Source organism: Polypterus senegalus, chromosome 1 (genome assembly GCF_016835505.1).
Source record: "Polypterus senegalus isolate Bchr_013 chromosome 1, ASM1683550v1, whole genome shotgun sequence".
Taxonomy (NCBI): domain Eukaryota; kingdom Metazoa; phylum Chordata; class Cladistia; order Polypteriformes; family Polypteridae; genus Polypterus; species Polypterus senegalus.
Window position 1 is genome coordinate 77,567,794 of NC_053154.1, and position 16,748 is coordinate 77,584,541.

General features: G+C 36.7%; 1 protein-coding gene across 1 annotated transcript; it reads left to right on the plus strand.

The window, feature by feature from the left end:
* The first annotated feature begins 232 nt into the window (after positions 1–232).
* Positions 233–11,833, plus strand: rbm8a (RNA binding motif protein 8A). The gene is made up of 6 exons (XM_039751230.1): positions 233–386; positions 4,662–4,721; positions 4,871–4,948; positions 6,827–6,963; positions 9,065–9,201; positions 11,600–11,833. The coding sequence occupies exons 1-6, from the start codon at positions 323–325 to the stop codon at positions 11,643–11,645; spliced, it is 522 nt and encodes a 173-aa protein (XP_039607164.1). The 5' UTR covers positions 233–322; the 3' UTR covers positions 11,646–11,833.
* Positions 11,834–16,748: the final 4,915 nt, after the last annotated feature.

Here is a 16,748-nt window from a genome sequence, read left to right on the forward strand (position 1 = left end):
TAATATCTGTTTTCCCACATTCAATTGTATATTCGGTCATTCACGTTCATATTTAACAGGTGTCGACAAAAGTGTGCTAACTCGAAAAACATTCTTTTGTATTTGCCCCCATCTTTCACTCTGTCAGTATTTCTTTACCTTACTAACATGGCGCACGTTGTGTTAGCCACTCTCTTCTTAACTTGAAGTCCTTCACTACGTTCCGTGACCAGCGGAAGTATTATCGCGTCACCGCCTACTTCCTTGTATCCCATCGTGCAATGCATTAAACGTAACCACCGCATTTCTGAAGAGAACCTTCGTTCAAAGAAAACGGTAAAAAATGGCAGATGTATTGGATTTACAAGCTGGAGGGGAAGACTTCCCTATGGACGAGGATGGTGATGGTAAAAATGTGCATTAATTATGATTTAAAAAATCATTGACCTGTTAATTTTTTGCTGAGAATAAATGGCTTCGGCTGTTTGCTAGTTTATTTAACCGCTTGGGCCTGTGTGCTGTGGATGTGTACAGAACCGCCGATAGTGATTTCGGCGTCCCTGCTGTGGAAAAATAAAATCGACGACTTCCTTATCTTGTAAGTTTTGTCACTGGATCGAGGTGCTGCGTGTGTGTTTTTAACTGCCCTGCTATTTTATTCAGTTGCTAGTATATCCGCAACTGTAGATACAAGTGTGTCACGTGTGTAAATAAAAATACATGTTCCGTCTTTACTTTTATCACTGTTTATTCGGTTGAATATACATTACTGGCCTTAAGTATGCGTAATTTATGTATCCGTTTTTATTTATGCCTGTAAAGAAATTTTGCATACAAGTAGTTTTTCCTAAAACAAGTTAACCGCACGTATGAGACGCTCGGCAACATGCGTAACATATTGATGTGTTCTTTCATATGTTACTAAATTCGCAGCACTTTATGTAGTAATAATATAAAGATGAGTGCATTGTTAACCAAAAATGGCAGTCGGAGTGAAAGTCCCGGTATTTTTATTATTTTTTTTTTTAAACTTGGAATCAGTAAATTCATGTAAACGGCGCGCAACCCTACAAGGAACATAAGTCTTTACTTCCTAAACTTCATTAATATTATACAGGTTACAAATATTTTAAAAAGTCAAAAGTCTTACAGTAAAAACGAAAGAAAAAAAGTTGTCAACTGTATTGGCTTTTGTTTAGAGCCCCCTAACAATGTTAGCAGTTTCATCTTCACTTGCATCTTTGTTTTTTGAAATTGTTGCACAAGGCATTCTAGTAATACACCATACATGTTCCAGTGATATAAGAACATGAACACTGGTCTTCCAAAATGTGTGTATATATGAAAAAGTTTTTATTTATTCTTCACAGCTACTAAACAGTAGTTGTTCCAGTAATTTATGAAATATTAGAGCAATGCGTGTTTACCTTTTTATAGAGACCAGTTAACTTGTTTATCTCCTTGCATGAAGAGAAAGATGAATCCACTGGATTAACAGCACTGTTGTCTGATGCCGGGAATGAGACACATTCAAAATTTAGCTTTGCTTTTTACATATAATACAATGAAGCATTACCTCAGGCCCTCTTAATCAAGTTCAGAGTCTTTGGGGTCTCCGAGACTATCATATGAAATCAAAATTTGTTACATACAAATTATACATACAGTACAATAATTAGTGAAAGGCTTAGTTTCTCGATTCCAGTGACTGTGCATTTAAGAAGTATATAAAAGGACAGTGACAATAATACATGACTTTACTTTTTTAATATCAAAAATCATTAATGGAATTATACATCTGTGATAACTTAATGTAAGAGAGTCAACACAGGGCATCATGTATTTATAGATACTTATTCAAAATGCAGAGGAACTGTGGGGGGAAAAAGTTCCTCCCCATTCTATCTGAACTGGGCTTTAGGCAGTGGAATAATTTACCTGACAGCAACACAGAAAAGAGGCCATTGTTTGGATGGCTGGTGTGATGGATAATTTATTTATTTTTGCCCATGTCAGATGTCACTTGATATGGATGCACAAGTCTTTGCTTACCTTGCAGTCTTGCCGAGTGTTGTTCCCAAACCAGGCAGTAATGCTTACTGTCAGAATACTTTCAATGGCGGATTTATAAAAGTTCTTCAGTAACTGGGAGGACTGCCTGAAATCCTTGAGGCATTTGAGGTGGTAAAGATGTTATGCCTTTACCAAGGTGTTGGTGTGTTTGGACCAGGTTAGGTAATCTGTGATGCGGGCACTGAGGTAACTGAAACTGACCACCCTCTCTACCTGAGTGCCGTTAAAATATGAATCCTGTGCAGCACCTTTCATTTTTTGCTAATGGCAGCTTTCTCCACAACATTGGTGATGCCACATATATATTGACAATGCAACAGTATACACGACGAATAGAGCAATCTGCATAAATATGAAGCAATGACAGCCCTCACAGGTTGTCTTCCCAGGACAGAAATAAGTTACCACTATTGAAGAGTTGCAGGTAGTGAAATCTGATAACCAAATGTGCCAAATATCTGAGCAATAATTACAGATAATACACGCTCAGTTTTAACAACTTCATCTCTTCTGAGGAGTCCCTCGCCTTGTAAAGAAATATGTCTGAAGATTCTTACTTCCCTGAATACCTATACGTGTATGCTTAATAATACAGTTTCGATTTGGGTTCTGTAATAGAGTAAAATAACTATATTATGTATCATATTGTGGTTCGTATGGTTGATTGCTTTTAATATCGACTGTAGCACTTCTTACCACTAGCTTAGTTCACGTTTTTCCTCTAGCCTTATACTCATTTTAGTACCCTGCTATATGAAAACACAATTGCACTCATATAAATTGCTATGGGTAAAATGTGTGCTAAATGAATACATGCATTAAGGGATTCTCAGTGTAATTGGATGTGTGGGTTGAAAACATATTTGTATCAAAACACCGAACATTCTTATCTTTTACAGAGTACAACTGCAGAGTCAGGAGGAGATTGTAGATGGTTTTCATTTACTGCATATTTCTCTGATAATTCACTTTTATAATGACTTATCTACAAACTCTCTATAATGACCATTGCTAGTTGTTATATATTGGGAAAATATACAGACAATTTTCCTTTGGCAGCAAAGCAAGTGCTTTTCATTTGTGTGAAACTCAGTTCTTCCTTCGTTATGCTGTATGCCAAGTTCGTATCTTTTGTATTACCATTTATCTTTTTTCTGTGTCTGGAATCCTTTTACCACCGCAGATTCTTTGGCACATTTGCTTGCAGCCTACACACCACTGCAACCTGATGCATGTCATTAGTTGTCGGAAGTGTACTGTTAGATTTTTTTATGTTTTAAAACTGTGATCCTGCCATAAAATCTATTGTACAGGTTAATCTAGGCTTGTTACAGCAGCACTTGCACATTAGCTTGTCTTCCTCCAGATTGTATAAAAGCCAGTTGAATTCTGATAGTAAACTAGTCTTGCATTTTTGCTTTTCCACTCCATTCCTGCCATTTGACTCTGAATGAGCGATGTGCTTTTCAGTCACAATTTTAACACTAGAATTACCAAAGCTTCCGGAAAAACATGTAAATCCGGCCCAACTTAAATCTGCTCGCACCTCTCTGTCAGCATCTTTTGTCTTGTAAATGTGTCGATAAGCCCAAACTGCAAGCAGCCTACTATCCCATCCTCCCACTGCCGCAGAAAGTGCAAAAACCTCTCCCAGCTCAAGCCTTGTTTATCAGGGCATGAAGTAGTACCTAGAGCTGTATAGGCTAAAAAAATAGTTATTTGGAACACATGCATTTCTCCAAAGATCTATGTAAGTGTAGGATGACAGGAAATGCAAGAAATGTTGAACACATACCTAAAAGACAAACGTTTTTTATGTTTTAGTACTAATGACAAATGTAGACATGAAGTGTATAATGTGTGAAGACTGAAGTCCAAATATCAAATGAACATTTTCACAAAAGGTATAAATATAACAGACCAAGTGCGCTTTTATTCAAGACTATAACCGAAGAAAAAGAAATCGGGTTAGTGTGGTTCATTGTAGCAACTTGTTTGGTAGTACAGAATTGCTAACTCCTATTCAAAGGGTTGCCGGTTCAAGCCTCCCCGCGCCAAAAATTAAACGTTTTGAGTAGTGAGCTGCTCTTATTGTTACTATTATACAATAAAAACATACATTTGATTTGAGTCTGTAACAGCCAGTGTAAATATATTGTACTTGTAAAGGTTAGTTTTTTTTTTGTTTTTTTTTAATTCACTTTTATTCTCTCGGATGCGTTCACACTCTCCCTGATCTGACACTGTTAGTTTTCAAATAGACATGCTATAACAGCGATGAACTCAGATGAGGGTTCTGCATCGGAGAAAGAGAACAGAAGCACCCCCACAAGAAACATCCACTCACATACAAGAACAACACAGTTGCATCAGGCGTAAAGGTGAAAGATGGCACTGTTTAGATGCACCAAGAGGTCAGGCGTCATCCTGCCAGTCAATCTGCCCCACACCTGTCCTCCAACGAAGCAGCATGGCTTACAGAGCTCGCCAACAAATCGTGCAAAGTCCTGTTTGTGATTGTTTTGTGATGGTCTTTACATAAGAAACATTTATAAAGTGTTTCATGTAGTACCTTTTTGTGTTTTAATTTTTCCTTATTTCTTGTCCAGAAAGTATCCATAAGTTGAAAGAGAAAGCAAAAAAGAGGAAAGGCAGAGGCTTTGGTGCAGGTAAATTTATTATTATTATGTATAGATTGTACAGTATATGTATGCCTGTATATGTTTTCATACATGCACAATATAATTTTCTACAGTGAATTAAAATACACGTAAAAAGGTTGTGTTTTTTTATTGAAGTGTCAATTCCATTTATACAGAAGAAGGAGCACGATCACGTGTACGTGAAGATTATGACACTGTAGAGCAAGATGGTGATGAACCTGGACCTCAAAGATGTAAGTTTATATTTTGCAACTATCGGTGGCATTGGTCCATGACTACTGTTTCCACCTGTATAATGAGTGGTGTACATAATAGAATTGCCAAATTTTAGAGACTAGGAGGACAGTTTTCCTGACATTTTTGTCCCAAAATATTTTTTGTAGTTAGAGGTCTTTTTAAAAATATTGTTAGCAAGCCTACTTTGAACATTAGTATTTGATTTAAATCATTCACATTTTTTATGCAGTGTGTCGGTCAGTATTGAGAATCGTGGAAGCTGGAAATGGAAACATCAGTAGAAACCATTTCATAGTTAGTAATGAAATAACAGTTGTAGAAAGCAAAAGTTAGGCCTTTTGTCTGAGGCTGTGTTCGTAGATAAAGGAACCCAGCAGAAGTCTGTAGATGTTAAAAAAGCTATGGATTACGTCCAGGAACTTCTGAATCACTACACAAATAACAGAGCATAAAATTGGGTTTTAGACGTTTTTGCAAACTTAGTACAATAAAATGCATCTCATTGATGTGGTAGAAAAATTAAATAGTTTTAGCACAAAGCTGACACCTAGGAAAATGTGTAAAAAAAAAATGAAGGGTCTGAATACTTTCTTGAGGTCCAGTAGTGTATAGTATAGTGTACCAGATTCTCCCTCTGTGGAGTCTACATACGTTTCCCCCTGGGTGCTCCAGTTTCCTCCCACTTGCCAGAGACATGCAGGTTAGGTGAATGGGAAATGCTAAATTGGCCCTAGTGTGAATTTGATGTTTTGGTGTGTGGAGGTGTATGTGTTCATTTTGTAACAATTGGCGCCTGTTCAGAGTTTGTTCTTGCCTTGTACACTATGCCAACTGTGATAGGCTCCAGGACTCATGACATGACTGAAGTTAACCTGCAAACACCTATTTTTTTATTACATTTTTATCACCACAGAAATCTAGTGGTGTCTTTGGTATATATAAAAAAGGAATATATTTCATTAGATATACATTCCATCTGCATACACTAGAATTAAAAATGCATTCTAGTACTGGACATTGCATTTATCTCAGTTAATGAGTTTGAAAGTGTACCTCTATTAATACTAGAATCCCTGAAGTTTAGAATTTTTTTTTTTTTTGTTTTCCTTGACCTCCTTAAATTTTCCTGACATATGCCAAGAAGCTTATAGCTCCTTATAACTAATAACCCACTTTTGTTTTGCAAATGTGTGGTTTAGAAAAAGCCTGCTACATCCCACACCCCCCATTTAGTCAGATGAAGGCATCACCCTGCTGCAACCCTCACAGCTGAAGTCTGCACTGAAGTGTTTATCTGGCAATGCGTTTGTAAGGAATTATATAGGTAATGAAATACCGTGATTTGAAATGCATACATTCATGTGTGTTCCATGTCTACAATGATCAGTGTAAATATAGAATGACGATGGAAATGCGAGGCAAGAAATGCTGAGCCCACGGCTAAAACAGAAAATGTTTGCATATGTTATAGTAATAACAAAATTTTGACATGAAGTATAGGATGTGTGAAGACTGAAGCCCAAATATCCAATAAACACATTTCACAAAAGGTGTAATAAAACAAGTATGCCTTTATTCAAGATTAAAACTGAAAAAAAGAAACTGCTTAATTGAAATGTTGCTGAAGTCCAACTATCAGTCAGTGTGTTTGTGCGTTTCATTTTTAACCAGTTGTCACAGTGGTAATGCTGTTCTGATTCAGGTCTATGCTCACTGCTGAGATGATGCAGAATTTGACCCTATTACCTGAAGAGTGCTAAGCGGTAGCTTTTCCACTATGTCATCTGCATAAATCTGAAACAATATCGTTATCACTATGATGTATATTATGTATATGAAAACAATTTTTTTCTTATCCTCTCCCTCTACCAAAGCTGTAGAAGGGTGGATTCTGTTTGTGACTGGAGTGCATGAAGAAGCTACTGAAGAAGATATCCACGACAAATTTGCAGAGTTTGGAGAAATCAAGAATCTTCATCTAAATCTTGACAGAAGAACAGGTTATTTAAAGGTATCAAAACAACATTCAACAGTAGATTACACGTAATAACTGTTTTCAGTCTTTGTAACGCTAAAAGGTAGAACATATAAATATTGTAATTATGGCTAATAATGTTTTATTTACTACAAGTACAGATAGTGTTAAACTTTAATTATAAATCTCCATTCATTGACTGCTCCCAATCCAGTTTTAATATTTAATATAATTCATATAATGGTGACCCAGTGCCTCTTCCCCAGCAGCTCTATGCAGAAGGCACCAATTCATCATAACCCATTGTGAACAGGTGCAAGTGAACCATCATAAGTCAGTTTGGGCTATTACTGTACATTCAGTATACCAAGGGCAATATTGTAGTAAAGTTTGTTTTTCTTGGGCATATAATAGTTTATGATTAACTAATAGTTGTCATTTAGGACTTATTGAAGTTTAGAGTTATAAAATGTTGAACCACTATCATTATCTTGTTAATTGCTGTGTGTGACTCTTTTAAAAATCTTAAATTTTGGAATTTCTTTCCTTATTAATGCATTTGAGCCCATTAGTTTTATTAAGGAAAGATAGCATGGGTATAAATAGCCAATTTTTGTAGAAGGCGAGTATTTGTGATTTTAGTCCTTAATATATCAAGAACAGTAACTACTTGGTAAAGGAATAACAGTCCATCATTACTTTAAGAAGTGAAGATCAGTCAAACTGGAAAATCAGAAAACCTTTCAAAGACAGTAGTTCCAAAAACCATCAGATATTATGAAACCAACACTCATGAGGACTGTCATTACAAAAGCAGACTGAGTACTTATCTCTGCCACAGAGGAAATGGTTTAGAGTTGCCAGCCTCAAAAATGTCCAGTTACAGTGGAACCTCGGTTCACAACCATAATTTGTTCCAAAACTCTGATCGTAAACAGATTTGATCGTGAACCGAAGTAATCTCCCCCATAGGATTGTATGTAAATACAATTAATCCGTTCCAGACTGTAGGAACTGTATGTAAATATGTTTTTCTTAAAGATTTTTAAGCACAAATACAGTTAATTATACCATAGAATGTACAGTGTAATAGTAAACTTAAAAACATTGAATAACACTGAGAAAACCTTGAACAGAAAAAGTAACACTGCAAGAGTTTGCACTATAGTGCTATGAACCGCTTGCTAAAAACACCTTTTTTTTTTAGTTTTAAGCACAGGGAAAAAAATTAACAGCTGAAAAATCTGTAATTTAATAAACCACCAAGAAAAGTAACATTGCAACAATGCATGCTACGAACCGATCGCTGTCAACAGAAGTGAAGTAGAGGTTAAAATCTAATAGAAAAAACGTCTTCATTAAATACAAGGTTAAAACAATGCTCGGATCTGTCTCTTTAAAAACAAGCCTTTATGCATCCAGCCGTCTCTCTCGCTCGCGTGTTTTCTCTCTCTCTCTCTCTCTCTCTCTCACACCCGTGTGCTCGCTCTCTCGCTGGTTGCACGTTGCAAGTATTCAGAGAAGATTGCACGAATCGGGTCTTCATGGCAGAAATGCTGTGACAATGACAAATACAAAGGAAAGACTTGCTTGGGTTGAGAAACACTGGGAGTGTCAGCATTGACTTTAATGGATTTTCCGCTGCATTTAGAGCAATATTTTTGATCGCTACCCACTAAAACATCCTATATGTCCTCTGTTCTAAATTTGAGATCAGTGGTTTGACAGGTGGAGATGGTAAATCAATATAAAATAGGTATGAGGTGAAAAATCCTGACAAGTCACATGAAAAGGAGTGATGGGATTGGGTCAGAAAAAGTGCATAAAGCACAGTATTTGAAGACCATATAGGGATTAAACTGACTTGTGCCATTTGATAATAGATGTAAGTCATTCCAATACAATATAATTTTCTAGTGTAAATTATAAAACAATCTACGAATATGCCTTTTTTTGATGAACTGTAAATGCTTTAGGTAAATGGTGTAGTGCTGCAGCCAATTCATATATGGCTCTATTTTAAGTGAGTTGAGTACTAAAATAAGTGTTCCTTTGAAAACTCTGAAACTGCAGATTCCGTTGTTTTGAAATGGTATGCATGTCATGTTGTGTTTTCTGTTTTTTTTTTTTTTGGTAGGGATACGCTCTCGTAGAATATGAGACATATAAAGAAGCACAGGCTGCTATGGAAGGTCTAAATGGCCAAGATTTGATGGGTCAACCAATCAGTGTTGACTGGGCTTTTGTGCGAGGGCCACCAAAAGGCAAAAGGAGGTGAGTAATATGCTTGTGTGCAAATGTGCTTCATTGTTTTCTTCAAGGTTAAACTGAATCTTCCATAAGATGTAATAGCACTTTACAGTTTAGACAGTAGTAACTTTCTCAGATATGCAACCCTATTTATGGTTTAATCAAGGCGTCACTCCTACAGAGGATATCATGATTGAATATTTTCCAGTTTAATTTAACATGGAGCAAGATGCAGCCTGTTTTATGACCCTTACAAAAGGAGAATAATTAATAAATCAGACTTAACATGTTTCCTCAGCTGTGTCTTCTTTCTAAAGAGTTTATTCACAGCAGCATAAGAAAATAACATTTTAGTACTCTTACACCTGATCTCTCTTCAGCGCTTTATGTGCATAACTTTCAGCAGTTAATCATTAGTGCTTATGTTCTACTCTTCCTCTCTATCTATTAAACTTTCCTTATTTCTGAGAGCTATTTAGATCATATTGTCATTCTTGTGCAAGTCTTCTAGGGTTCTTATTTCTCATAAGCAGTATTATGTATTAGTATGCATAATAAAACAATGTTAAATATAAGAAATGCCGCACATAGGAATCAAATGCAGAAAAATGTTACATATTCAGTGCTACTTTTCTTTTTCTTAATGAATTTCTTAATTCAGATTGTATTCAACAGTAAATCTTTAAAACTGACTCACCGCTTTAAAGTCATAATAGGCTCCTCTCACACATAATGAAGCAACCTTACAAAACACAATGTACTAACAATGCGGGCACTGGAAAGTTCTACATCACTAACTGGCAGCATTACGAACTCGCTCGACATGCCCCTTTGTCCTTACAAATGTGATACTTAAAACTTTTCTCATATTACAACTAAAAGCCTGCCACATGCACTGGTGTATGCTGAGTGTTTGCAGAGTGTATAATAATAGCGGCAAAAATTACATTTAATTCTGTGCTAAGCTAGAATATTTATCCTGGCCTATTGACCATATGTAAATGGTATTTGCATGGTTATTTTTTTGTAAATTTTGTGATTAAGTATGTACAAAATGGAAATGATTAATTAATTAAGCTCAACACAGTGTTTCCTCAGCTGTGTTTGTGTAACAAGTAAGGAAAACTGAAAGAGCACCCCTATATTGCATCTGGCACATCCGCTCCAGTCAATTACTCAAACATCTATCAATCCAAAGTCGCCAGGTTGATTCATGTACCACTTGCATAGAAGAAATTTTTCATTAAGCATTCAGACCTTTTAACCATACATGAATTCAGACTGCATGAATGTATCCATTTAACATTGTATAGTACTTAAGACTGTGTTTAAACCTGAAATGGTTTTGATACAAATTTGTATACAATTCTCTCAGTCTGTCACACAAATCTTAAAACAGTCTTCATTGTGACAAATCTTGTTTTATTGTTGTGTCATTAATGACACTGTGAGACTTTGTCAGACTCGATGGAATACTTTGAGAATTTCACACTTGTACTTTGTACATTTTTATAATTGGTAAACCTGATGTGGTTAGGTGAAACCCACAGTACTGCATTTTACCATCCTTTGGCAATAATATTAACTGCAGAGCCACAGTATCATGTGTCACCACAGATCTACATGACCAGTTTCAGAGTGTAAGTTAATGTTAGGGTTAGTATGGTTGTCATGTAGTATATAACATATAAAATAAAGGATTAGTGTCATTAATATGTAGTATAGATGGGCAGTGAAGTCAATTCCACAATGAAGCTGCTGGTGTAGACTTGCAGTGCAGTTCTGCAGTTGAATGCTTCTCTGTTTTTAAGACATTTTGTGTCTTGCCAACCCATGTTTTTACATTATACAGATTGTCTCAGTTAGACTAGACAGGACACAAATGTACTCCATTCGGAATACTATGGACAGTTTGACTGGGTGAATTTAACTATTATTCATGCAGTGTCTAGGGTGTTGCTAGCGTCTCCTTAAATGGCATTTTTTTCTACAAAGCTGCTTTCCTTCCAATTTTAGTGCATTAGTAAACTTACTAGGATGTTCACTTTGGGTGTTACTGCTCGAAGCAATTCTTATTCCTGGCCTGCCATTATGTATCTGAAAATAAGTCTCATTTACTGTTAACTGATTGTGATTTCTTTAGAAGGTTAAAATAAGCAAACCATTTGTGATACCAGCATCTATTATGAGCCATCTTTTTGTCTGATTTTTGATGTCCACTCTAATTAGATGAGACCATTTAATATGTATATATTTTGTTTGATGTATTTTGTTGATGTATAGTTCTAGATGCTGCGTAAATTTCAACATATAATAAAAGTACCAATAGCATTTTCCTGATTCAAGTCTTGATTGTCATTGCAGTAATAACAAAACACTTAAACAATTTTTATGCAATGCGTTTTGTTTTTGTCTTTTGCAGAGGAGGACGAAGAAGAAGTAGGAGTCCAGATAGAAGACGACGCTAAACCTTTTTAACTTCAGCCCCTTTCATTTTTTATTTTTTTTTTTAGTTTTTATTTTAAAAGTACTCATCTTATTAACTGAAGAAATATGAACAGAGCATGGTTTGGTAGTTCTTGTGAAACATGTATGTTTTCTCTATTTTTATGTATTTGCAGTTAAATAAACATTTTTGTTAAGATGTCAGTTTCTGCGAATATGAAAATGCTTTTTTCTCATTTTTCCATTATGTTTACCTCATCAGTTTGTTTGTAGGATTAAGTGGGTAAGTGTGCAATATTCTTGCATGAACAAGTTGTAACTCAAAGTTCTTGTTAGCATTAAAAAACAAAAATCACTATATACTTCAGTTGAGTCACCTGTCACATTTCGGGCTCTAAACGAGTCATTTAGTAAAAGATGAAGTTGGCCCAATTTCAGCAAGTGTTTAATGACCTACTTGGGATTGGTTTTTGCTTTCTGCTGCTGCTGTGTATACTTTAGGACCCAGAGTAACAACTATTTTGTTGGCCGATTACTTATTCTTTAGTTGTGTTGTAAAATTTTATTAGCCAAAAAAATGTATAGAATTGATTTGTTGCTAACTATAAGGTTTAGCTTAACTCTCTCAAGGCTGTTGTCAGTAGAAGTCAGCATAAGCGGATAGAAGGCAGAACCTTTTAAGCGTTGACAACTGATGCCTAGAGTGTATTGCTAGATTATCTGTGGGATAGCAACAAACACTGCAAGATAAGTATGTACTTTGTGTCTTCCCCCTTCGTTAAAATATGGCATCTAAAGCCAACAGTCACTGTCCTCAAAAAAGAAATCACTTGTAGAAGTTCCGAGTACTGCTGATGACTCAGATTCTGCAGTGCCAGAAAAGGATTAGCAGGATAAACTGGAGAAAGTGATATTGAGAGTACTTCTGGATTATTCCCGAGTGCGAGATGTGTTTTCTCTTCAGGTGCTATTATCAATGGCTGTGCTTCAGTGCCAGGTGATCTCATTTTTACATATCTAGTCATTTTAACTTATCTAGTAAAAAAAAAAAAAAACAAGTTAATGAGTGCTTTGATCTTCAACTATGCAGTGTATTTACACCCTTCATTTCTGTCATATCTGAAAAGGTGATTCCATGTGTAATATGGAACAAGACAAATCAACAGAACATTATTTGGTTACTAACTTTTTATTTCAACAGTTTTATTACCAACTTCCCAAACTCCTTCTCTTTCATTTCATTGTTTAGTTGCTGCAGTCCTAGTAGACTTGAGTCCCTGTTGCCTTGCTTTGGAGTAAGGCACTTCAAAAGAGGTGTGGCTGGCTTCTCTTGGCAAGAAACTCCCTTGTTGCATATGACTGTTGCTTTGAATGTAATTAGGCAGACTGAAACTTTAGCTTTAATAAAGCATATTTTGACAAGTTTGTTTGCATTTAACAAATATATATTGTTCATGTAAGCAGAATAGTTCAATGCACATCCACTAAGAATCCTAGCTTCCCCTTTGTGTAATACTACTGTGTTCAATTCCAGACTTTGGCATCTACAGCTACACTCCTGTGGATTTTTGTTGTCAATGCTGAAGACTTCTATAAAAGTAGATTTTGGGAATGTTTATCCTGATTATCATCCGCATATCACTTGCCCTAACGGGGTAGCTAATACTCAAGATCAACAACACTCCAATTTACCTGGCATTAACCCCAAGCATAAGTTGTGCTTGAAATTCTATGTATATACAGTTAAGTCCAAGCAGCAGGGTGCCATGTAAAGATCCACTTTACAGAGTTAAACCCAAGTAACTCCTGGGACCGTATTCTGCCATCTAGTGGATGAAATAAAATCATGTTGTTAAAAAAACATGAATATTCATGAGTTGGGCAGAGCCTTCAACCAAAAGTAAAATGGCAAATGAAAAGCATTAATGCCATTTTTACAACAAATTGAAACTGAACCATTGTTCAAATCATGTGAGAGTGACGACAGTGTGAAATGGTCATTGGAGTTTTAACAGTACAATATGGACAGTAATGGTGATACCATTACAGAAGATTCAATCCTGCCACATTACAGTGATGTGGTGTGTGTGTGGTGTCAGCAGCATACCATTCCTGACAATCCTTCCCCTCCTTGTTGCCCATTTTTGGGTGACTCTGGTTAACAGATTTCGCTTGATTAGGGTCACCTGGACTATTTGATTTCTTGATGACAGTCCGGTGGAGAAAATAGTTTTGAAACAAACCGCAGTGTGGAAAGGTCACAGTAAACCATTAGCTTGTTGCTGCAGACAATGTGGGTGTTTTTCAGTTTCCTGACACTGCAGGGCATAGTGGGTAAACTATTCCGGAGATGGTACTGGTCCACAAAAAGTTTCTTGCAGACAACCATTTTTGATGAAGTTATGAGTGTTATTTTTCACTCCTTATGAAATAACGATGACTATGATGAAGCCAGTCACCCAGCACTAAAGCTGTACAAACTAAGAGGTGTGCCATAGCAGGCAATCTTCAAACATATGCAGAAGGTGTATGTTCCTAATGTGGGTCCATGACAGAAGTATGTATTGACAAAATGCTTACAGGTTACAAAGGGGAGATTGTTGTGGGTAAAGTTCATCACATCCAAACGGCATGTTTCAGTATCAAGTTCTACATACTGTGTGAAGCAAGCTGGATCTCAATACTTAATAGCAGTAGCTGGACCAAATGGTATGGCAAGTACAGTCAATACAGCATTGCTTCTTCATTTGTAATGTCACCGGCAGACCCTTTCCTTGACCAAGGTTACTGTATAACATACTTGTGAACTGCTTGAGATTTTACTCCTAAGGAAAACTGATGCATGCAGCACCATTTGACCAAACTGCCACGGTATGTCTGGTGGCTCCAGTCATGTGAACGTGTCAAGATGTGCGGCAAGAAGGGAAAATGGTTGTGATAAAGTGGAAACATCCAAGCACTGCTCTCAATTCAACAACTGTCAATGTTCGGGTCAGGGGAAATGTGCATTGGTAGGCTACTATAACAAATTGGGCTTGTCAGTCGTGTGGGTCAAGCACCGACATTCTTAATCATTTCATGGGAAAGCAACAGAAAAAGTATTCTAAAACACACTTCTGTCCCATTTGGATGTCAGGCTGTGCACTGGCGACTGCTTCACACGAAGGATGTGCACTAAATGTGCATCAGTGCAAATGTAAACACTACACGTACCTTACGTACTGTATTTATGTTCATGTTTTGGTATGTACGTGTTTCTGTTACACACAAGGCCGGATTAGGACTCCCATAGGTGTCTGGGTGATTTCATGAACAGAGCTCCCTAGCAGAGAGTTGATGTCCCTTTTAATAATTCGCACATGAACACATGGGGCCAAAGTGACAAAATGAGATTTGAAATGTGTGTGTATAGTTTTCCACGTAAACCTCAGGATTTACAAAAGAGAACTTGATGGGAGAACGTGTGTATATTTACTGCATTATTACAGATAAACTGTGCAGTGATAACACTCTTGATATAGTAGGAAAATGCAGCCAAACCAGCTCAGTGACGACTCAACTCACAGAATAATTCATATTACTGAACTATTATTAAAATATGCGTTGACATGACAAACACATTATATCTCAAAATGATGAATGTTATATCCAGGCTGTATTTTAGTTCCCTTTTAAAAGAGCCAATTTGTACTAAAGAACTTTTTTTTCCCCCCCATCAGTTTATATCGGCTACCTGTTGTCACTTTTCAGGGTAACTAGCAGGTTAAGAATATATCAAATATATTTTACTCTGTCATGCCTGTTGTGCCTGAAGCCATTACCCATCAAGCTAGGTACTACATTTAATTTTCGTATGGTGTCGGTTTGCATACTTAAAACATAATAGGTATTTACTGACATGAAAAGGCGATTTGCAGCAGTGTCTGGTTTTCCTAACGTAATCACAGCAATTTACTGCACTCATATTACATATAAGGGCACCTAGCAAGAACAGAGCTGCTTTTGTTAATCATAAGCCATGACATTCCACACAGGCCATCTGCGATGCCAAGGTGAAACCTACAAATGTGGTGGCCTGGGTTAACCCGTGATTCATTTATTTTAGGGCAAAGTAGGTTTGCCAGATGGTACTGTACATGCTTTCTGGTTTTGTTGGTAAGGTAACTGGCTGAACTTTTAGTTTTCATATGGCCTGAACTGTTCATTCTAACAATAATAAGGGTATTACATGTTTCAGGAGACAATGGGTACCCACTAAGACACTGGTACCTTATGCTATTCCAACCTCCAGAGCACAGAGCAGAGGTGGTACAACGCTGTAGCTGCCCTCGGCACACTCAGTTGTGGAGCATAGCATGATGTGTCAGGTGGAAGGCTGTTCTGCCCATCAGTGAAGGTCGGCAGCATTGCTAATGCAAATGTATGAGGTTGAATAGCATATTCTATATATGGTTGTTTCAGGGTAGAGTCTGGGCAAGGCTTGCGGTGTGTTCATGATCTCCCATTTATGAGATGATTATGAGTTATAAAGGCAAATTATATAAAAATGTATGTATGTCAGGTTTTATAAATGGAATTTTTTTTGGCATGTACGTTTTCCTATTTTTTGGCATAAGCATATTTTCACACTCAAATCCACACAAAGTTTTATAAATGAACTCCCTTGTTTTTTCATATATCGCAGTTCTTAAATTTTATGTTGTGGAAACTCAATTGCTTCATCAAACAGGTTTGGTCCCCTTTGGTGATTTCAAATGTGGACATGCAATTATTTCATCGAGCATGGAGCAAGATGGAAATGTTACTTCCCATCAAGGGACCCTGAGCATTCACCTAGTATTCCCTGCTGGTGAATCTGCCCCAGATTACATGTAACAACTTTTTTGTTGTTGTAAAAATGTAATGCTTTTGGGTTATTTTTCTGGGGATAAACATAACACTAAGGCCAGGTTTATACTTCACGCAGACACTACTGCTGCACAAGCGTTTTACTGTTCATACTTTGTGCGCATACTTTACGTAAATCTGGACGATTCCACCAGGTGGCAGTGTGAGTTCTCATCACTGTGAGAAAACATTAGGCTTTGCTGTGTTTTGAATTGCCTGAAACATCCATTAAATTCTGA